Here is a 24165-nt window from a genome sequence, read left to right as displayed (position 1 = left end):
CTGGAATACTTTGCACACACTGTACTTTCTCTCAGGATGTGAACCAAAGCATCACTTTTGCCTGATTAAAGAATCAATGTTGACCCAACACTTTGAACGGACTGCGTGGTTTGTTTTGCTTTTTTGAGTGACTTTTCCCAACACACACACACACACACACACACACACACAGATAGTGATAAAACACCGGGGTTTGGCTTCGCTCAGAGACGATCTTTGAGGCGACACGAGGAGGAAAAGGGCGGAGCGGAAAAGCGTGTTCTCTGCATGACGCACGGGATAGGAGCGACTTCAACATCTTTTTTACTTTCACACCGAGTTCACCGCAAGATCCCCGGGCATCTGACACCAGGATCCGAGCTTTCCCCGCGCGTAAAAGCGGCTGTGCGCGTGTGTAGTCCGACAGTCGTTTGGAAAAAGGTCTCCCAACTAAAGCGCGTCCAGGTAAGTCTTGTCCAACAGCAGCGACGCGACGCACACGGGGAGGGGGACGCGCGCGCGCTCTCTTTGGCTCATTTCCTCTTCCAAAACTTTGCCAAAAAATGTTTCTCTTTTCATTTAACTTTGCGACAAAACGCCAGCTCTGTGGGGAAGGAGGCTGACGTTTTTACAGAGCGCGTTTTATGGACCAGGCTTGACTGAAACAAAGGAGGACACGCGAGCGCTCTGTAAACAAATGGTGACAAAGGGATGATTTAATTTCCCAAGCAAATAGGGCGACACCTTCAGGGCTTTTTCGTGATGTGTTGAAGTCGTCGTGTGAGTGTGGGAAAGTGGAGTTTTCAGGCTTTGTTTTTCTGCTTTTAGGTGAAGCCGACCAGCTGAAGGCAACGATGAATGGTAAGATGGAACGTTGCTGCATTTGGTTCTCACTCTGTGGCGTCTTTGGATTGGTTTCGACCAGGGGCGGACCGGCCATGTGTCCATTCTGGAAGAGCACAGAGGGGCCACCGGCTCCAGGGCCACCGGTCCCGCCTCGACCGAGCTTTACCCAAATCTAAAAGCTACAAAGAAAAGCATCAAAGTAGCGACGAAAAGAGGATGAAAACATGAGAAAAACACGGACAAAAAAATGATAGAATTTTTTTTTAAAAACTCAACAAAATGTGACAAAAATGTGACAAAAACTCAACAAATCTTTTTTTTTAATTCGACTAAAAGTGGTGATTTTTGATATTTTTACGTCATTTTTTGTCAATTTTTTGTAATGTTTTTGTCAAATTTTATCATATTTTTGTATTTTTTGTAACATTTTTGTCATTTTTTCGTCCATTTTTAATCAAATTTTTGTCTTTTTTTGTCACATTTGTCATTTTTCATCAATTTTTTGTCAATTTCTTGTCACATTTTTGCCACTTTTTCATCAATTTTCCGTCACTTTTTTCTCACATTTCAAAAAGCTCAACCAAAAAGTGACAAAAATGAAAGATGGAGAAGAAAAAAAAAAACATGCAAAAGGTGACACAACACGAGCGCGAGGAAAAAGGTCAGTTTTGTTGGTCTTAGCTTTCAAATGAGGTGTTCCACAGCCAAAAGATCAAAATGGCGAGAAAAAAGAGGATGAAAAGTCAACAAAAACGTGAGAAAAACAAAAATGATGGAAAAAATGATTAAAAAATACGACAAAAATGTGGCGACGTGACGAAAAGTTTCCGTCACTTTTGTAGGTCTTAGCTTTCAAATGAGGCGTTACATTGTCGCTCTCCAGTCGAGAAGCTTTTAGATTCCACAAATACATATTTTAACCTCTGACCCCCCGCCCTTAACATTAACAAGTGCATTTCCCCAGTTCGGCTTTTTATTATTATTTTTTTGATCGGCATCATCAGCAAAAAGAGCGGGAAAGGCGGTCATAGAAACAGAAGCAAAATCATTAATATAAATAATAAATAATAACGGTCCCAAAATTGAACCTTGTGGCACACCATACTCCACGGAATTCCTTTTAGATTCATGTTTTTTTTTTAATACTGGGCTTTACCCAAATGTAAAAGCTTCTCGACTGGAGATCAACAATGCAACGCCTCATTTGAAAGCTAAGACCTACAAAAGTGACGGAAACTTTTCGTCACGTCGCCACATTTTTGTCATATTTTTGTTGTTTTTTGAATCATTTTTTTGTCCGTGTTTTTCTCACGTTTTTGTTGACTTTTCATCCTCTGTTTTGATGCTTTTCTTTGTAGCTTTTAGATTTGGGTAAAGCTCAGTTGAGGCAGGACCGGTGGCCCTAGAGCCGGTGGCCCCTCTGTGCTCTTCCAGAATGGACATATGGCCAGTCCGCCCCTGGTAAAGCCCGGTATAAAAAAAACATGAATCTAAAAGGAATTCCGTGGAGTATGGTGCGCCACAAGGTTCAATTTTGGGACCGTTATTATTTATTATTTATATGAATGATTTTGCTTCTGTTTCTACGACCACCTTTCCTGCTCTTTTCGCTGATGATACCGATCAAAAAAAAAAAAAGAAAAAAGCCGAACTGGTCAGAGGTTAAAATATGTATTTGTGGAATCTAAAAGCTACATGACTGGAGAGCAACAATGTAACGCCTCATTTGAAAGCTAAGACCTACAAAAGTGACGGAAACTTTTCGTCACGTCGCCACATTTTTGTCGTATTTTTGTTGTTTTTTTTAAATCATTTTTTCCATCATTTTTGTTTTTCTCACGTTTTTGTTGACTTTTCATCCTCTTTTTTCTCGCTATTTTGATCTTTTGGCTGTGGAACGCCTCATTTGAAAGCTAAGACCCACAAAACCGACCGTTTTCCTCGCGCTCGTGTTGTGTCACCTTTTGCATGTTTTTTTTTTTTTTTTTTCATCTTTCATTTTTGTCACTTTTTGGTTGAGCTTTTTGAAATGTGAGAAAAAAGTGACGGAAAATTGATGGAAAAGTGGCAAAAATGTGACAAGAAATTGACAAAAAATTTATGAAAAATGGATGAAAATATGACAAAAATGTTACAAAAAAATACAAAAATATGATCAAATTTGACAAAAACATTACAAAAAATTGACAAAAAATGACGTAAAAATATCAAAAATCACCACTTTTTGTCGAATTTTTTTAATTTTTTTGTTGAGTTTTTGTCACATTTTTGTCACATTTTGGTTGTTTTTAATCATTTTTTCTATCATTTTTTTGTCCGTGTTTTCCTCATGTTTTCATCCCCTTTTTCTCGCTATTTTGATGCTTTTCTTTTTAGCTTTTAGATTTGGGTAAAGCTCGGTTGAGGCAGGACTGGTGGCCCTAGAGCCAGCGGCCCCTCTGTGCTCTTCCAGAATGGACACATGGCCAGTCCGCCCCTGGTAAAGCCCAGTATAAAAAAAACATGAATCTAAAAGGAATTCCGTGGAGTATGGTGCACCACAAGGTTCAGTTTTAGGACCATTATTATTTATTATTTATATGAATGATTTTGCTTCTGTTTCTACGACCGCCTTTCCCGCTCTTTTTGCTGATGATACCAATCAAAAAAATAATAATAAAAAGCCGAACTGGGGAAAATGCACTCGTTAATGTTAAGGCGAGGGGTTAAAGGTTAAAATATGTATTTGTGGAAGTGTCACAATTATGCTAATTTGGGCCACGCTGGTCAGAGTCCAGGGCTGTTTTTCAGTCCCAGTCCGCCCCTGGTTTCGACCTGGTATAGTCCCGTCTTTCTCCATGTTAAACCCTAATTTAGTCCTAGTTCAGGCGCTGGTTAAGTTCTGCGTAAGTCCTGGTTCTGCAGACTGTTGTTGAGTTCGTTTGTCACACAGTGGAGCAGTGGTTGATGCTTCACCACAACAAGGCCCTGGGTTTGGTTGCTGCAGCTCAAGGGGCTTTCCTGTGTGGAGTTTGCATGTTCTGCACTATAAGCGTGTACAATAGGGTCAGGTGGGACTGGGTGTTCTGACTAAAAACAACTCCAAGCAAATTTGGTGTTTGAATATTGACACACAAAGAAGACGGGCCTTAAAAATAAACCTCGACTTAACTAAAAATGAAGTCCTGTCCCTCTAGTGTGATTTAAAGGGGGTGTATTATGCAAATGACTCTTACTTTTGTAGCATTTTTCATTTTACAAAGTTGTTTTCTCGTCAAAAACAAACCTGGATTTGTGATTTCTTCAGTGGCTGTTCTGAGCATCGCAGTGACAGCGCATCAAAAACTCCTCCTGAAGTCAGACGTATCCAGGATGTTCTTTCCTCAACTCTCCATCTCTTACTGAGCTTAATCCTAGCATTGTGAAGTAGAAACACTCAGACTTACTTTCTTTTTGCTTTTTATTGAAACAGCTGCACAGCAAAGGGGAGCAAGAGGAGGGGAGGGGCTTATTTGGAGATTGCGTGTAGGATACTGGAAATGAAACTACTGGATATTTTAGCTGTTTTAGATCAGTGTGGCATTTTCCAACCAACAAAGAGTAAGATCATGATTAAAATGTGTTTGAGCCAAGGGGCGAGGAGCGTGTTTCTCTTTGGTCCTCATGGCGGGGAGCTGACATCGCTGTAATACCACCTCCTGGTGGCCAGGGGTGACTCCAAAAGACATTTGGTAAACAAAGTTCTTATGAGTGCTTTGACCTCCCCGAGCACTGCTTGGCTCCAAAGAGTTTTATTTTTTCTGAAGATTGCTCTGACCCATGTGGCGATGCTGTGACATATTTATAACCACACTGTTTTTTGTACATCAGCACTAAAAAGTGGAAGCCTTTTCAGAGCTCCAGAGCCGGTCAATCAAGCACTGTGGAGGCTCGTAGCCGGTCTGGGGCTTCCCACCTTTTTGCCCTTTTAAGGAACCGGCTTCGTTGAGCAGCCATGTTAACTTCACAGACCACTCGGGAGCATTACTATGAATCATCGATCTCTTATATATTATATCTATGGTTTAAGAATTATTATTATTATTATTATTATGGATTAAGATTAAGCTTTATCCGGGGCCGCGACCCGGCCCCGGATAAAGCGGAAGAAAATGGATGGATGGATGGATGGGTTTAAGATTATTTATTTATTTTTATGTTATTTTTTATCACACATTATTACAGAGCGAATTACATTGTACTAAATTTAGTTCTGTACAATGTATCAAGGGCAGTGTTGAATAAAATGTTACCCCACAAATCTTCTTGTCCAAACTCCAAAACTAGGAGCTGTTTCTGCCAAAGAAATGGCTGTAAACATGTCAATTAACCTCTTAACTCCCGCCTGAACCGAAAGAATCTTTTTCCTCACGTCATCAGATTTATTTTCCATCACTTTTTTGTCGTCTTTTTTTTTTGGTCATTTTTTGTCAATTTTTTGTAATTTTTTTGTCAAATTTTTCTCAAATTTTTGCATTTTTTTGGTAACATTTTGTCACATTTTTTGTCAGTTTTTTCGTTATTTTTTTCATCACATTTTTGTAATTTTTTCGTCATTTTTTGTCAATTTTTAATCAAATTTTTGTCTTTTTTTGTCACATTTGTCATTTTTCATCAATTTTCCATCAATTTCTTGTCACATTTTTGCCACTTTTTCATCAATTTTCCGTCACTTTTTTCTCACATTTCCATCATTGTTTTCGTCTCAGTTTTGTTGCTATTTTCACACCTTTTTTCCTGAAGCTCTTGGACTGGGGGTAAAGCCAAACTGGAGAAAATGTGCTCAGGTTCAGGTGGGAGTTAAGGGGTTAATAAACTCCCATGACGATTACAGACACTGACAAAAGCAGACATTGCAACTTCGATTCAATTTCGATTTAGCCCTAGGATTTTCGCATGTCTCCAAGTTTCGTTTCTAATGATTTTTATCACAATTGAAACATTAATCAGACTTTTACGCGCAGTGCTCACAATACTCGAGCAACATTTTCTTCTAGTGCCTTTTTTTACTTGTGTATTTATACTACTTTTTACTTGTGCATGTACTTGTACTCTACCCACCTGTACCATGGTTCCCTCAACATAATAAAGCAACATGGGCCTATTAAAACTCCATTATTCAGCACAACTGTCCATCTGTACCAAGTGCTGTTCATGGCCAGGTCGGGTTTATTTCTGTGTGAGAATCGTATTAATCAGATTAAAGTGTCCCAACTCCCGACTGCCCAATTTCCGCACTCTGCCCCTGGAGCAAAGCAGTTACACAACCCCTCGCTTCAGAATCACTGCAGGAGATAACTGTCGGGCATTTTGCACATTCTTCTGTTGCAGTTACGGAAATGGATAACGCGACGGTGACGACAGCGCCCGCCGTGACCGAAGGTAAACGAGTGGATTTAGATTCAAAAACCTGTTATTTCGGCTCATTATAATGTTTGTCTTTGTTTTGTGTGAAGGAGTTACCAAAGCTTTGACGACGCTCTCCAGAGACGCCAACACGACGGTTGCCCACGGTAGGGATTCATCCGCTTAAATGTACTTTCACAGACGCTTTACATAGAGAGCACGGATAAAGACGACGTAAATAAGGATTAAGGAGAAGCAAGTTTGAGCAGGTGGGGTTTAAGGAGTGATTCAAAGTTTCGGAGTGAGTCAAGAGTTGCTGATAATGGCTTGTGGGAGTTGTGGGATATTGCAATTTTTAGTTTATTTCGAACAATTTAAACAATGATACAATGATAATACAAGTAATGGATACCAATACAGCAATTGTTCAAAAAGGAGTGGGTTGAAGTGTGACCAGTGTTAATATTTAGTCTTAATTTTAGTCAAAGTGATATTTTTGCCGACTAAAACTGGACTAAAACTAAATTAAAAGTTTCTCATGAGACTAAAACTGTGACTAAAATGTCCAGATATTTTAGTCGACTAAAAAAAGAATAAATAAAAATGAAAAGGAGAGACTAAAATCATCCAAACTTGTATTGAGCGTCTGAAAGAGCCTCAGATCATGTAAATTCTCTGCCAAATGAACAGCTCTGAGCTTTGTTCATGTGGAGCAGCTCCATTAAGTCGAGGAACAAGATTAAATATGATTATAATGAATATTATCAATGCAAAGTCGACTAAATAGTCTTAAATTTAGTCGACTAAAACTAGACTAAAATTGAAATGTTTTTTTTTTACTAAATCTCGACTAAAATTAAATTACATTTTAGTCAAAAGACTAAAACTAAAATAAAATAAAATTTGTTGTCAAAATTAACACTGAGTGTGACCTTATTTAGTCCCGCCCCCTTTTCTACTTGATATTTTTACAGGAGCAAAAGAAGCTCAAATCGTTCTTCTTTTACAACGACCTGCACAATATTTACAACAATTGTTTTACAAACCATGAATGTCTTTCCACAACATACACATCACGGCCATAGAAATCCAGCCACAATAATGTGACTGTTTAAATTGTTGTTTAAATTCTAATTAACATCCAGCTCTATAGTTTGTGAAGACCATGTTTTTATACTGTGGTACATTTCTTGAGAGACACATTCAAGCTATTCCATAGTTTTACGCCGCAAACAGCGAGGCCGAAACTCCTCCTGGTGGATCGGACAACCAGAGTTTTGAAATTCATGTGACCCCTCAATCTATACCCTTCCTCCTGTTGTCCAAAGAAATCCTGAATACTGGCTGGTAATAGATCATTTTTAGCTTCATTATCATTGCATCATTATTGCGGTGAAATAATTGATCAGATCCTTCAGTTTAAGTAGATTTGACTTTAGGAAAAGAGGGTGAGTGTGATCTCTGTATCCTGCATTATGAATTACACAATTTGCTCTTTTCTGGAGAAGGACTGGTGAGTTTGTAGTACTGCTGTAGCCATTCCCCCATTTCCCCCCCATTTTCTTTCATATTGTGCAGAGTCTCATGTCTGCGTACTGTAAACTGACTTTCATTATTTATTTTATCTACTTACAGTGATAACAACAGCAATCCCAGCATCTACAGACGGCACAATCGTTGCAAGTAAGTTTGTCGGACGCTTGGTTTTATAGAACTTATTCTTCTATCGATTGTTCTCCTCGGCGTGATCAGCTGAATGCTCTTGTACTTGATTTCTGTTTTCAGACTCTTTTTAATCTCACAAATCCTTCCATTTACCTGGGTTTGCATTAGATCAGAAAACGTTATACTAGTACCTAATAGTCTCATGTTTTTTTTACAATATACTCTATGGTCGGGATCTAGAGACCAAAACGTACCGTGTGATGGATATTTAGCGTTATCAATTTGTGTTCAACTTTTCAAATTCAACTTTTATCAGTGATGAAGTGTAGGACCCTGCAGTGTTAGATGCATATAGACGTCTGTGTAGGCTCTGAAGAACCTTGACTGAAGATGGACAGTCGTCTTCTGTACTCTAGTTGGAATGTCAAACGTTTCGCCTCTTCATCCAAAAGGCTTCGTCAGCGCGCTAAGGTTTCAGCTGAGACCGCAGACCAGATATAGACCACAGGGAGGAGTTTAGCTTGGCTCAGTCGCTCCTCTGTATTAACGGCTACTCTCACCTGAACTACAAAGGCGTATAACTACATTTACAGAGCGGAACATACGCAAGCAAACAGGAAGTGGAGTAAACCCAATGGCCGCTCTGCTTTTTGGCCACAACACCAGGGGCCGCCATTGCTGTAGTACGTCCATATCGCCGCTGGTCTCCCATTGAAAAGCTTTGGACTTTAGATACGTTAAAGAGGGGGTATTATGCTTTTTTCAGTCACACAGCACCAGTCTATATCACACTACAATGATGACAAACCTTCTGCTGGTCTGTAAATGCAGTAAATTAGAATAACTGCCTTGTATAAAATGTCTCTCTCAAAATGGCTGTAGTGAATGTCTTGAAATAGGCCTCTGTCTCTTTAAAAGGGGGGGTATTATGCAAAATGGACTTTTTCAAGCTTTACATCATGTTATTCTGTCATTCCCTCATTAAAAACATGCCTGAAGTGTTGCCTGGGCACATTCACGTATTTTTGAGTCATCTGTAAAAACTCTGATGGCGGCCATTTTAGGGATAGGTTTGCCTGAGTCCTCCTAGGAACGCCCCCACCTCCTGGAGACGCCTCCGAGCTTTCGTCACCAGCCGAGTAACCAACCACTGCTCCTCAGCAGAACCCCCTCCCCACTGATGCCACAGACAGCGTGTGGAGGGGGCGTGTCTAAAGGCTCAGAGGTTCTTAAAGAGACAGAGGCCTATTTCAAGACATTCACTACAGCCATTTTGAGAGAGACATTTTATACAAGGCAGTTATTCTAATTTACTGCATTTACAGACCAACAGAAGGTTTGGTCATCATTGTAGTGTGATATAGACTGGTGCTGTGTGATTGAAAAAAGCAGAATACCCCCTCTTTAACATTTTTAAACTCCCTATAGTCCCTTTAACAGGATTATCAATCCCAAAACTCACCTACTGTCCATGTGTTTTTAGTCATTTACCACCGATTAGAAAAAAGCTCATGGCTGTCCCTTTATTATTATTATTGAGGGGACTTCCGCATCCCAAGAGTAACAACACATGACCTCAAATAAACGATTCTAATTGCACGGATCTGCCCAGACTGATATTCCCGTGTATAAAATATACAGAGATATCATTCCAGATGCCAGGCAACAGATTACCAGCACCGAGTATGGAGTGATTGTAAACTTGTCTCTTGTAAAATGCCTTTTGTGACTGTTTGGAAAAGGCACTATGCAAATAAAGTCCTTTCCTTTCTATTTACTTTGCTGCAAGGAAGGAAGGAAGTTGAGTAACGGATTTAAACTATATCCACAACAATACAAGGACTACAGTTAGATAGGATTCATTCACTCATCTAAAAGCGTGTGAGCAGTCTGCTAGTGTCATATCATTTCTTGTTATATTCTGAGATGATAAAGTGACCCCGCTTCTTTGGTTTTCTAGTAGTCATCGCGGTGATCTTGCTGACCATAGCGGTTTTGTGCTTCCTGCTTTATCGATACCTCTGCCACAACAAGGGCGACTACAGGACGACCGGCGAGCTGGCTCCGGGCGAAGACTTCGAAGAGGAGCTCCACAGCAAACCGGCCACCGAGAAGAAGGAGTACTTCATATGAGCGAAAAAAGACTTTGTTCGAAATAGGTTTTTTTTTTTTTTTGGTATTTTATTTTATGGAAGGATGCCATTTTGAACGTGTAAGGGATGCTGTTTGTTTAGAAAGGACTCGTTCTGATGCGATGCAAAAAAAAAGGATCTTGAAGAATCCAAAGCATGTGAAAAAACAGGTTGTTGTGCCATTTTGTTAAACGTCTGCATTCATTGTTACAAGAAAATGCCGGAGGTTTAGCGTAGTTTGTGTGGTTCCTGTGTTGAGTTTGTTGTATATTTTAAGTACCTATATTTACATATCATGTGGGGGCAGTAAACTGTTTTGCACAAAGTGGCTTCACTTCTCTGTGTTTTCTATCACGGTAGATCCGCTAATGCTTAAAACTGCATTTAAAGGAAATGCTAGAGCAACAGATTTCAGGTTTCACAAGTCATACATGCCATTAAGTAACTGATGTTCTGCGTAATTTCACTTTAAAGCTATAAAGTTAATGCTTAAAATGGCATCTTATGGCAATTAACAAATGTATTACTGGAAACAGTGGAAAGTCAGTGTGTGCTGTGCCTTTCGGGTCGTTTACATCTGGTTTTGGGTACACCTTTATCAGTTATTGATTATATATTTCTACTTTTCTTTAAAGGAATAGGCCACCGTTTTTACATACTGAGATATGTTCTTACCTGAGCTTTGACGAGTTCTTTAGGACCTGTCTGATCTTCCCCCGTGCCTTCAGTCACGTAAACACAGCGCAGACGGCGTTAGCATTTAGCCTCTCCCTCTCTCCTCTATAGCTCCAAAACAGGTCAAGATAGAAGCTACCAAGCTCTTCCACGTTTTCCCTATTTAAATATGGTTACGTGAAGTGTTCCACTACAAAGTATAATTACACTAAATTAAACAATGTGGATTTTCTAAGCGGATAAAAGGGGGGACTATATTGTAAGGCGTAATAATACCAGGAGTAGTTTGAAATCCGTGCAGTAATCTTCACTTTACTGCGCGGATTTCGAGCCTATTCCTTTAAAGGAAATACTAGAGCAATAGATTTCAGGTTTCACAAGTCATACATGCCATTAAGTAACTGATGTACTGCGTAATTTAACTTCAAAGCTATAAAGTTAATGCTTAAAATGGCAACTTGTGGCAATTAACAAATGGATTACTGGAAACGGTGGAAAGTCAGTGTGTGCTGTGCCTTTCGGGTCGTTTACATCTGGTTTTGGGTGCACCTTTATCAGTTATTATATTTTTCTACTTTTCTTTCAGTGTTCATTTTGACAACATATTTTATTTTAGTTTTAATCTTTTGACTAAAATGTGATTTAATTTTAGTCGAGATTTAGTCAAAAAAAAACTTTCAATTTTAGTCTAGTTTTAGTCGACTAAAATTAAGACTAATTTATTCGACTTATATTAATAATATTAATTATAATCATATTTAATCTTGTTCCTCTGCTTCATGGAGCTGCTCCTCATGAACAAAGCTCAGAGCTGATCCTTTGACAGAGAATTTACATGATCTGAGGCTCTTTCAGACGCTCAATAGAAGTTTGGATGATTTTAGTCTCTCCTTTTCATTTTTATTTAGTCTTATTTTAGCCGACTAAAATATCTGGACATTTTAGTCACAGTTTTAGTCTCATGAGAAACTTTTAATTTAGTTTTAGTCCAATTTTAGTCGTCAAAAATATCACTTTGACTAAAATTAAGACTAAATATTTTAGTCGACAAAATTAACACTGTTTTCTTTAACTTTAGACCTTGTTTATAAATCCTCGTATGGCAGGTTAGGCCACATCAACTCGAGCACTCCAGCAAAGAACCTGTGGCCCCAAGATGAATATTATAATATATATTTTGAGGAATCTTATTATGCAAGTAAGGGATCAAATACCTATAAAGGTACTCTAAAAAATGTGGGGAATACTGTCAGTATTTTGTCAATGTCTTAGTAGTACATCTCATTTGGTCATATATAAAATATTGGCATTAGCAGAAAATGGTTCTTTACTTGGGGCGACAATGCTGAAGTTCAGCCCTTGGTGTTTAATCAAAAATCATCACTTTCACGACACAAACCGTACTTCCCCTGTCGCAGAGGAAATGGTTTAAACAAGTGGTTCTCTAATTTTTCACATCAAGTATCAACTCTTTATAAGGCTGACCGTTCTAATACCATCAGGCCTAGATCAGGCTGATTTCAACAGGTGGATCGGGATCCAAACTGTTTTATATTTGTGCACAGAAAAGGTACAGAATCACTATTTGAGTCTGTTAAAATCACTTACCAGTTTTGTTTTCTTACTTATCATAATTTCAGTTTTTTAAGTTTGGGTCAGGGCCTGTCATCGCAGGGTGATTGTTCAGGTCCCGACGCCAAACCAGGTGAGAATCACTGGACTAAGTCAAACATAAAAATAAATGAACATCACATGGATTACAAAAGCAGAAATGATTTTTTTTTTGTGCTTGAAATGAATAAAATCTAAAATTGCAGATGACCCAGAGTTCCACCTGAAGAAGCTCAAGTACCTCCAGAAACACTAGTTTAGACCAAAGCAATATTTAAAGGCACAGTCCGTAACATTTTTGACTTTACTGCAGTTGCCACCAATACAAAACGCACTCTTAAAGAGGGGGTAGTCTGCTTTCTTCAGTCCCATAGCACCAGTCTATATCACACTACAATGATGACAAACCTTCTGTTGGTCTGTAAATGCAGTAAATTAGAATAACTGCCTTGTATAAAATGTCTCTCTCAAAATGGCTGTAGTGAATGTCTTGAAATAGGCCTCTGTCTCTTTAAGAACCTCTGAGCCTTTAGACACGCCCCCTCCACACGCTGTCTGTGGCATCAGTGGGGAGGGGGTTCTGCTGAGGAGCAGTGGTTGGTTACTCGGCTGGTGACGAAAGCTCGGAGGCGTCTCCAGGAGGTGGGGGCGTTCCTAGGAGGACTCAGGCAAACCTATCCCCAAAATGGCCGCCATCAGAGTTTTTACAGATTACTCAGAAATACGTGAATGTGCCAAGGCAACACTTCAGGCATGTTTTTAATGAGGGAGTGACATAATAACATGATGGAAAGCTTAAAAAAGTCGATTTTGCATAATACCCCCCTTTAATAAATCCTTTTCGTCCCTCTGGGGGTAATACAAGTGTTAATGGGGTGATTGGAGGGTCTTTCATCTCTCATCTCTGTCTCTGGCCAGAAAACCACAATTGCAACTTCAATGCCTACGGGTCTGAGGCCCCAATACACACTAATAGAATCATGAAGAAGAAGCTAACAGGCTAAAGGGCAAAGCTAACTGTGGGCTTACGCCACTTAAACAGCATTTACAGCCAAGTTTGTGTGAAAAAGAATATCTCCATTGTGTAATTGGATGAACAATATCCCTCTCTCCCTTTGTCTTTTGTCATAGTAATATTTACTCTCACGGACAATAAATGAGTAATAAACCGCATACACCTTATGGCCTCTTGGGACATGAGTTACTTTGTACTGTACTGCTTTAATTAAAGGGGGGGTATTATGTAAAATCGACTTTTTCAAGTTTCCATCATGTTATTATGTCACTCTCTCATTAAAAACATGGCTGAAGTGTTGCCTTGGCACATTCACGTATTTTTGAGTAATCTGTAAAAACTCTGATGGCGGCCATTTTAGGGATAGGTTTGCCTGAGTCCTCCTAGGAACGCCCCCACCTCCTGGAGACGCCTCCGAGCTTTCGTCACCAGCCGAGTAACCAACCACTGCTCCTCAGCAGAACCCCCTCCCCACTGATGCCGCAGACAGCGTGTGGAGGGGGCGTGTCTAAAGGCTCAGAGGTTCTTAAAGAGACAGAGGCCTATTTCAAGACATTCACTACAGCCATTTTGAGAGAGACATTTTATACAAGGCAGTTATTCTAATTTACTGCATTTACAGACCAACAGAAGGTTTGGTCGTCATTGTAGTGTGATATAGACTGGTGCTATGTGACTGAAAAAAGCAGAATACCCCCCCTTTAAAGAATGGATTTGGATGTGTAGCTTTAACTCAAGGTGATCAGGCAGGTGCTTGTACTTCACAGCTAGAACATCCCAGGTTCGATTCCCACCTGCACGGGGCCTTTCTGTGTGGAGTTTGCCTGTTTTCCCCTCGTCTGTGTAGGTTTCCTGTGGGTACTCCAGGTTCCCCTACCACTAAAAACATGTACAATAGGTGAATCCTCCAGCCAGGCGTTTCTGATCATCAGCCTGGCTCCACATCTGGATCCCCGGGCCCCGCACTGCGCCTTATCGATCGTCCCAGCGGCGTCGAAGTTTGGGTCAGATGCAGACGACACATTGCGTTGTACAGATGACAAATAAAGCACCTTCTTTATTTAATTCTTTTTAATGCCCACATACTATATCTTAATGCCACACACGCATCATTTCATCAAAGAGAGGCTGGAGAATCGGACAAAACAGGCAACTTTTTTCGCAATTTCATCCAAAACCGCAACTGAATATGTTTTTTTTTTGTATTTTCAGTGAACTTATACAGCAAATATGTTTGAGAAATCAGAACACATTTTGATTTAATGCCAGTTTGAATCCCAATTTAATGCTTTTTAATCATATTTAAGGCCTTGATGCTAAAGGAACCACTGCAATAAACAAAATACTAGTGTGAAATTCACTGCAATTTAGCACCGTGTGTCAGTTGGCTTTGTGTGGATCGTTGTGTCCTTGGGCAAGACACCACCCACCTTGAATGCAGTGTGTGCGGGCGGTGGTCAAAGGGACCCGATGGTGCTTCAGTCAGTCTGCCCTGGGGCGACTTTGGGTGCAGTGATATCTTACCACCACCGAGTATGGAGCATTAATGAACAATGTTTGTGATGTAGAGCGTTTGAGGATTTGCTTGTTTTTGAGGATTTGCTTGTAAAGCGCAATACAAGACAAGTAATTGTAGAAAAGGTTTCTGTGAGTGTGACTGAGAGCTCACACAAACATGTTGCTGTAAGTAATTTATAGATGGATGGGGGTATTTTCACATAACTTGACAGAACTTAACTTATGGCTACTTGAAGCAGAAGGAATACAAAATGGCGTCAAGGATAAACATACTTTTTTTTTGCCTTTACAAAATGTGTAAAAAGCAACAGCAAAACAAAACGGAGACAGATGTCCTGTCAGTTAAACCTGAAAAAAATGTAATTGTATTGTAAGATGTGTTTATTACCTTACCAAAAGTACAACACACAGGCCCATTCCCATTATCTACATCGAAATGCTTCTTGTCAGAAAAGGAAAACATTAACAATTCAGTATCTAGTTTTCAAAATAACCTTTATTCTAAACTTAACCATTTTAAATTTTAAGTTTAGTATAAAAAAAGTTAAGTGCACCTATACGCTCATTTCCATCAAAACTGTAGTGACACTCTCCTCCTTTAATAATCTTAAAAGATAAAATGAGTACCAAAGAACATAACATTACACTCTAGTACATGTGTCTATGTTTTTTTTTTCTTTTTTTACAAAATGTTGTAAAAAGAATCCCTGCACTATAAATGTTCATTCTCCTTCATGAGTTTTCCTTTTGCTGTGGTTGGCATAGCATCTACTGGTCAGCTGTAATTTACAGTACTTTATATTGCTCGCAATGATCGGACAAAACCACTACTATGCAGCAATATAAGTAAAATGTCATGAAACTAATCAGGTTTAAAAGCAGTGGCCAGTGTTTAATTATCTTTTCTCAGTTTGTTGTTCCGGATACGCAGCGTTCAATGACTGCCGTGTGCCAAAAAGCTAATACTCAAAATAACTTGGAAGTGATTTCAAATGGTAGATCCTTATTTTGACAAGTTCATATTAATTTGTGCCAAGATTATTTGATAATCTTTTATATATTTTGGACTGTTTCCTAGATAACACGTCCTTGAATAGAGCAGCTCCGTGCAACTGTGGAGTTGAGGGAAAATTAGTAGAACTTCACTTTACAGTGTTGGGAAAAAGTATGGCACCTTAACGTGTAAGAACATGGTAATTACGTGGAAAAAAGGACATACGGCTAAGTTATTTCATGGTAGTATGATAAACCCAAACCCAAGCTCTAACCCAAGATAAAGAATAAAAATGACCAGGAAACAGGACTTGTAATTTCTTGGGTTATTAAACGGAAACACTGTGAAATTTCCGCCTTGTTCTCGTGCTATTACCATGTTATTACTGAGCTGTAAAGAGAAGTGCAGCCAAAATATCCAGATGTATCTTTGAAGCAGGTGAAATCGAGATCAGTTCCTCAACTGCTGGGGCCAGGACGCAGACCATTTTGTCGTTTTGCTAGTCTATGCTTAACAAAAATGATGTATTTTGAAGTTAAATTGCAAAAATGTTCTCGGTATAAGCTGAAATCAACATTATTTGGGTCACGGCTTGTCGCTGCAGGTCGAAGGCGGGTCAAGGGGGTTCACCAGTTGAGGATGGCTGATCTAGACTTCCATGTAAATACATCAAAACTGCATTAACCAAGATACAGCATTTCATTTTTCGATTTCAATTTCAATTTCAGCTTTTCATTTTTCAATTTCAATTTCACTTTTTCATTTTTCAATTTCAATTTCAATTTCAATTTCAATTTTTCATTTTTCAATTTCAATTTCAGCTTCTCCTTTTTCAATTTCAATTATAACTTTTCATTTTTCAATTTCAATTTCAATTTCAATTTTTCATTTTTCAATTTCAATTTCAACTTTTCATTTTTCAATTTCAATTTTTTAATTTCAAATTCAGTTTCTCATTTTTCCAATTCCAATTTCAACTTTTCAATTTCAACAATCATTCTTACAGTAGATTCCGTTTCAATTTGTTTGCCACTGCTCTTAAAACTAGGAGGAAACGTCGGATACCCAGCTATTAACATTATTTTTTACACCATCAAAACAAAAAACTGAATATGTTTAAACAGCGACTCTTACACTAAATTCCATTCCTAAATTGTCAAGATAACACATTATGAAAAGAAAAAAAAGAAGAAGTTATAAGCAGCACACAACACTTGCTTTTTGAGAAATAATAAAAAAAATACAATGATAATGTCAGTGCAAGTTTACTACGACTAAACCAGCTCACCATTTTTATGAAGGCTCAATATATTATTCACATAAAAAAAATGAGCATTTGGTCAATAATACAAGCGTCTATCTTTTCTTTGCAGTGCATGATCCCACAAAAAAACTCAACAAAACTAGTGAGTAGCACTTGGCATGCCAGGAATTACAGAAGGGCAACCATAAAAAAAAAAAAATTTGGCATGTGACAATTTAAATGCAGATTATACTTAAAGAAATAAAGAACAAAGTTTAATACAAATATCTAGTAGCAGTTGGTCACATTGTGTACTATTCAGTGTGTGGGTTAAATATAAAAGAACTGACACACTATTAAGCATTTGAGTCCTTTTAAAACATTTACACAGCATTTCTCCTCATTTGTTAATTGTTTTTAAGCACATAAATAGATGCCGTGCGTGTTGCCGTAGTAACACCACCCCCCCCGTCTAGTTATGGTCGGGAGGAAAAGGGTTTGCGGCAACAAATTCACGATATGAGCAATAATAAACTATTTTTGTGCGTGTAAATGGTTAACAAATGGCCAGTAAGGCTTTGTAAATGTTTTAGAAAAGATGGTTCAAATTACAAGTAGAGCTCGAGATTGTGTCGTCAAAAAAGGTTAATCGCTTTGACTGAATTGACGATACGGGCACATATCACAAGAAGAAACATGGCGGATATATCGCAATGCCCATAACGTCGGATTTAAAACATCCAATCCCGAACACTACTCTTTTACAAATGCTTACAAAATGTGAGGTTACCGTGAAGTGTTGCCAGACAATCTTATTTCTTACAACATGTCCTCACAATGACAGCTCAGATTGACATCACCCCGTGTGAGTTCAGCGCACGACAAGAGCACGACTTCTCGATGAGACACAAAGATTTGGACTTTTTGTGGCGTTTTCCCCTCACCTACAGCCAGGCAAAAAGGCCAGAGTGCCGCGATGACGTCTAACGGGCGTTTAGTTTTGAACGGCACGTCTTCGGCTTTGGTGCAGATTCACTGTGAACGTTGGGAGCTTCACTTGACTCACAAACAAAAGTGGAAAATGTGACAAAAGTGCAACAACGAGCTAAAGCTAATGCAATTACAAAAAAAAAAGTACTGAAATAAATATGTATTACAACTGGATTTGTGGAAATCCCGTTTATAAAAAATAAAAATAAAATCTGTACAATAGAATTATGTTGAGACGTGAGGGAAAAAGAAAACTCTGGGTATCCGACTGTCAAATCGATAACTGAAAAAAGCAATAATGTTAACCAACCACTCCAATATTCAACTTACTGGTGAGATATAGCCAAGTTTCTTTCCTAAAGCTAAATGACGTTAATTTGCTTAGATTAGGGTTAAACCCGGTGCTCTTTGGCACTTGAATACATTAATTTAAGAGTGCCCAACAAGGTACAGTAGACCACTTTGGATATTGCACAGATATTTTAATTGTTTAAATTTAGTTTGATTCAACTTTGCAGATACAGTTTGGACAGACAGCAATAACACTTAAGCTAAAGAACATTTCTTTTTTAGGTTTTTTATTCCAGAACAACTTACTAGTACACTTCACAGCTAATATTCTACTAAACTAAAGTCATGGTCCTCAATCTAAGTGTATGTTTTTATTTTGTAGAGGCATTAAACTGGATCAAGAAGCAGCTAAGTACTACACGTGTGATGCTTATTGGATAGACAAACATTATGTCACATTTACAGAATGTAGGAGTTAGTATAGTTTACACTGTTTTATCAGTGGCATTCATTTGTTTTCTGTTGTGAAGTGGAGTACTGTACCTTTTACATGGGCCTATAGTACATTCCTTTAGGTGAAGTCAGTGTTGTGGCATGAACAAGCAGCCTTAACCATACAAGATACAGGAAGAACTGGGGCTTTGAGGGCTTGAGGAAACATGGAGCTGCTGTTACCAGATGGTGTACCCTCCACTGGATCCACCCAAGAAGAAGTTGTTCTTCCTCTGTGTCATGGCCACATTAGCGCCCTGCATCGCAGCCAGCTGCGCTGCATTGGGGGGGTGTCCGGGCGGAGGAGGCTAGAAGGACAAGAGAGAAGTATAATCAGTAGTTATTTAGATTGGTGGGATGTATTTAAGGTTATACTTTATCACACTTCTTTTCAAGCATGGAAAACGAACATGTTGTTAAAGTTATGCATTGTAATATCTTTATTTTTCCTTCTATGCCAAAGGAGATGTTCAAAATAAATAGTTTGAACTTGAATCATTTTGACATTCAGTAAAATGATGCCACATACTGGGATAGAAGTACTGGCGCCAGCACCGAAACGTGCCCCAGCATCATAGCCCCCGTCCACCATCACAGTTGAACCATGAGGATACATAGCTCCAATGGGGTAGTACGCCATGGGCACATTCTGCCCCACAGGCCCCACAGACATGTGTGGCTGAAGGGCCATGAACATCTGGGCACCGGGGTAGGGAGAGGACATGTGGGGTGCCTGCCCGGCCACCTGAGGGGGCAGCACGTATCTGGGCTGGTAGATCTGCAAACAGAGGAGTGACACCACAGGTAAACAGTCGTCTTAAGCATTTTACTGTCACAAACATAATGCGATGTTTACCTCTGAATATGCAGGTGGAGCCTCTGTGTAAGGAGGGGCCTGAGGAGACATCTGCATCTGCGGAGGGTAAGCAGGAGCTGAGCTCTGCTGTGGGTACACAGACTGCTGTGGATAGGAACCTGTGAAGGAAATTCATAATTGAAGCTACATTATTTTATCGTTATTATTATTTTACCTTTATTTACCCAGGTCCTGCTGAGGGAACCCTATTGTTCCTATATGTTTTAGTGGTTGGGGAAACTGGAGCTTTCAGAAGAAACCTACAGAAACATTGTGTCCAAATGCAGTATGTTCACATACATGAGCTTGAATATATGTAATTAAGGAATAACATTGGGACTATTATTATAATACGCTGCCAGGCTAAGAACAGGTCAATGTTCAGGACAGTGAGTCACACTTTCAACTTTACACCGACCATTAGAAATTGTGTAACACATTGATACTCGAACAATGCGATCTTAAAATTCGGTCAAACCAAACGTTAAATGCACATTTATGACGTATTTATGTATAAATGAGCACTTTTACACGTTTGTGAAATTTCAAACGGGTGATACGGCGAAAAACCCGTTTAGGCCTAGCTTAATAATAGCTCCGATAATTATCATAAAAATCGTGTTGTGACAACTCTTTAACACGCGCAGGTTAGCTAGACAAACACAACGTGACCCAAATTATTTGGATTTAGGCTAATTTCACGTGATCTCCCGTAAACATCGGTCAGTGTGCTGTTATGTAGCTAGCTCGCTGTATTTTTTGTCTTCGATGTGATCAATGCACCAAACAACAAAAACACCGAGTGACTACATGACCGAGGCACGCAGCTGGTCTGTGAGAGGAAATACCTTTATTGTTCATCGTGTCCGAGAGATAGTGAAGATAATTTTGGTTTAAAATGGTCTTCTGCGTATGTTCTTTCGGCCTGAAGCGGGCTGTGACTGCTCTATAACACGCACTTCCTTGTTTTCTTGTTTTTGTGGAAGCCGTAGTGAATGCTCAATCCGAGGCAGCAACGCGATGTGCGGCAAAAATCCGAACTGCGCATGTGCACTGCTAAGTCTTCGCACTTCTTTGTCTTTTATTTTTCTTTTAACACATACTTAACGACCGAAAATTAGTCTTACACCACGTTAATGCTTACGGGTGTTAAATACAGTTAAGTTTGTCCGGTATAAATGTGTTTTATGTTTTACGGCCTTGGACGACAGGCGGAGCTGCAGCATCTAGCTAGGCTACCCGTTAGCATGTACGAATCTTTTAAAAACAGAAGGACCTTTAAGAACAGGGACTCAAGCATTTGATTTCCCCTTTAATAACAGACTCCTCGGAGGATAGTTGTGAAAAAGAGACATTGTTTTCAAATTACTACACTCGTGCTTAGAACAAGGCACTGTCCGTGGATTGCACTTCCGCTTCAAACGGTGCAGCAACCGCGGTGACGTAACTCTGTCGCTGTGCGGAGCCTGCGCGCGCTCCCTGCAGGCCAAAACCAAAAATGTTGCACAGAGAGTGAATCAAGGTGAACAACAATTAACTCCTAAATCACTACGTAATTAATTGCATTTTCGGTCGGCGTGTCTGTCAGGAGTGTGGTACAACATGCGCCGCACCGGCACGCGCCGCAAACCGCGATCAAAAGGGAACACAAACACTATGTGCAAACCGAATCCGACCAAAATGGGGGAAATGTGTGTCAGGATCAGACATGTCAGAATCATAGACTTGTTATAGTTTGTTTATGGATGACAAAATAAACATGGGATGTGTGGACAAGTTTCAGAGGATCCGTTTCTGGATAGGAAAAAAAAGCAGCATCAATGCAGTAGGCTTTTGTGTAAGCTGCATTATACAATTACTTTTTTTTTTTTTAACTATACGTCTAGTTGAGTAGAAAAAAAAAAACTACTACAACTATATAGTGATCCACTGGTCCACGTAGTGAAAGCACAGCATTTGCATAGACTAGAATGGCGGATCCTGCATTTGACAGGATTGCGCTTTTCTTGCCTTTGAAAAGCGGATAAATAAATAACATAACTTGGATTTATTTCTCCGACACTTTGAACAAAGGACTGCACATTTAACCTGTTATGGAGCGCTCCTCAGACGCGCACAGAGAGCACGCGCTGTTCGGTGCCGCTGCGCCTTTAAGGGAACCATGGCACCTCTCAAGTCGAGGCAGACATTTTTCAATGCAAGATTTTTTCTTGCATAAATTATGTTCATGACGTAGTGCGAAAGGCCAATTTTGTGGCAATTTTGCCCAACTTTTCCGCTCAAACGGGACATTATGCGTCACCTTAAGGGTTTTTCGCGACCTGGGGAGTTTGAGAAAGGACGTCGTCATTAAATATTCAGGCAGAGGAGCTGCTAACGCTGCAAACCTCCTTATCAATGCAAATAGCTCTTTTGTGTGCAGTCACAGCGCCTGTCTGGGAGCTGAGGTGAATTTTTAATTATGTGTGAGTCAAACAAACTGTGACAAGGACCGGTGTAAGCGCGGGCGATGACAGATGAGGAGCGACTCTACCGCGGTAAGTTACATTGAACAACACAAGTGTGTGCAGGGCTGCATGTCGCGCACAGCCCCGAAATGGCGAGGGGCAATGAGTTCGGGTTAATATGCAATGCTCGTAATTAGCATAATTTATATATTTATGATAAGAAGAAGGAAATACATAATATTCTGTCTCTGTGCACGGGTCCGCGTGGATCTCGACGCGCGGACCGGATCGTAAAGCGAGTGTCCAAAAGTGGCCGACGCGGCGAGACTTTTATTGGGCAGGATGGGGGTGGGGAGCCCGTCAAGTTTTGACACATCCTTCCGTTGTCTCAGTTTATATCGCCGAGTAGTTTATCTCGCCTGACAGCGTGGATGACAGCATGGCTGACAGTTGTCGGTAGGTGTGGCTTGCCGCAGCTGGCCGTGATTCTACAGCTGTGAAGGCAGGCTTAATACATCGATCACTGACCACAAAGACGCACAAGTCACCAAATAAGGTTACGGTGAATGTTTGCAGTTTAGTTTTTGCGATGTAACATTTTCGCTGTTCCGCTAGCTAAGTGAAATCCAATGGATCCAGCGTGTCTGCCGAATGACAAAATGCCAGTTCATATTGTTGAGACGTGTGTCTGCAAAGCTATACGACTGTCAGTCCTGTCCACTGGCCTTACACTAATGCTGTCTTGATACAGCTACATTAAAACAAATATTGTCGTTGCCACAGTCTCCATGCATTCAAATGAATCGTATTCACTGAGTCAGTACAAGCATGACAGTGGCGCAGATGGTAGAACAGCGTTTCACGTTCAGAAGGTCGGGGGTTCGATTCCCGCATAAGTGGTTTGTTTTCATAGAGTTAGTAACACTAAACTGCCAACCTTATGTGCAACTTGAATTACATGCATTTCACTTGCAGGTGTAAGGTGTGTGTACATTTAAAAGCATTGGGTGCTCAGTTATTGTTGTCAACACAAGTAGTCACATTCTTAAGAGGGAACTTTGCAAGCAAATAAACAAAAGAGCCACACACAGGTCTTAATAAAAAAAATGTTTATTTAATTACTGCTACACAGAGTGCAAAAATACTCCCCCTCCGTGTCGGGGAAGGCCACGCATGCGCAGTGGTACCACCTGAGGCAGGCAGTACACTCAATCTGAAAGAAATAACAAAATGTAAGACAAAAAACAAAGTTACACAAAACATTGATGCTACTATACTCACCCACACATCTTCTTCTGGACCGCTGTCTCCTTCCCCGGCACTGTCCCTCCCCCCAGAGCACTGGAACCCACATTGTCTGCAAAATGCAGTCAGATCCTCTGAAAAAACAACAAAAAAACATTAACAAGGTTGGTGAAAATGCTCAGCTGGTCCTTCTCGTAGTACCCGTGTTTTCCAGGAGTGTGCGGGCTATCTCCAGCCTCAGTCCCTTTACTCCCTCTGGATCCACTGGATGGGTAATGGTCTCCTTCAACAGAATCTTCTCAGCCAACTGCAAAAAAGTAAGACACATTACTAAAGTAGTCACATTCTTTTACATCCGTCTTGTTACTTACTTTACAAACAAACACTCCGCAGGAGGTGCCATCTTTCTGGATGGGATGTGCCAGGGTGTCACAACGCCATCTGGTCAAGTCCAAGGATGGATCAACTGTAAGGAGCAGGTTCCTGCACACATACACACACTCACACATGTGTCACATTTCATGTGCGCTATGCTTAAAAGCCACCAACCTGGTAACGCGCTCACAGCGCATCACTTGAGCTGCTGTGGCGCCAAAGGGATTAATGTACAGCGCCCTCATGTCCTTCAGATACATTATCTGTGGTAGTAGGTTATGAGTAAATGTTAAATTGGCATTATAGTACAGACAACATTGGCCAAGCTTACTACAAGGGTCCAGTGGTGGTGAGAGCACACAGCCCCAAATGCCACATCATGGCTCAGGATGTCCAACTACAAAAATGAAATACAAAATGGACAGTT

General features: G+C 40.0%; 3 protein-coding genes across 3 annotated transcripts in view; 2 read left to right on the top strand and 1 right to left on the bottom strand.

The window, feature by feature from the left end:
* The first annotated feature begins 416 nt into the window (after window positions 1-416).
* On the top strand, window positions 417-10160 carry LOC306964834 (uncharacterized protein). The gene is made up of 6 exons (XM_079558994.1): window positions 417-444; window positions 808-840; window positions 6175-6225; window positions 6300-6356; window positions 7825-7872; window positions 9815-10160. The coding sequence occupies exons 2-6, from the start codon at window positions 834-836 to the stop codon at window positions 9985-9987; spliced, it is 336 nt and encodes a 111-aa protein (XP_079415120.1). The 5' UTR covers window positions 417-444; window positions 808-833; the 3' UTR covers window positions 9988-10160.
* A 5123-nt stretch (window positions 10161-15283) lies between these two features.
* Window positions 15284-20652, bottom strand: dazap2 (DAZ associated protein 2). The gene is made up of 4 exons (XM_079557891.1): window positions 20520-20652; window positions 19672-19790; window positions 19345-19593; window positions 15284-19123 (listed from the first exon to the last, which is right to left on the bottom strand). The coding sequence occupies exons 1-4, from the start codon at window positions 20530-20532 to the stop codon at window positions 18995-18997; spliced, it is 510 nt and encodes a 169-aa protein (XP_079414017.1). The 5' UTR covers window positions 20533-20652; the 3' UTR covers window positions 15284-18994.
* A 1221-nt stretch (window positions 20653-21873) lies between these two features.
* pou6f1 (POU class 6 homeobox 1) overlaps window positions 21874-24165 on the top strand; it is a 40440-nt gene continuing 38148 nt past the window's right edge. The window contains exon 1 of the mRNA XM_079558867.1: window positions 21874-22208. The gene's annotated coding sequence lies outside the window, so the exon portion shown is untranslated. The remainder of the gene's footprint in view (window positions 22209-24165) is intronic.

Source organism: Gobius niger (assembly GCF_951799975.1).
Source record: "Gobius niger genome assembly, chromosome: 6".
Lineage (NCBI taxonomy): Eukaryota > Metazoa > Chordata > Actinopteri > Gobiiformes > Gobiidae > Gobius > Gobius niger.
This window is presented reverse-complemented; position numbering and strand designations above follow the sequence as displayed.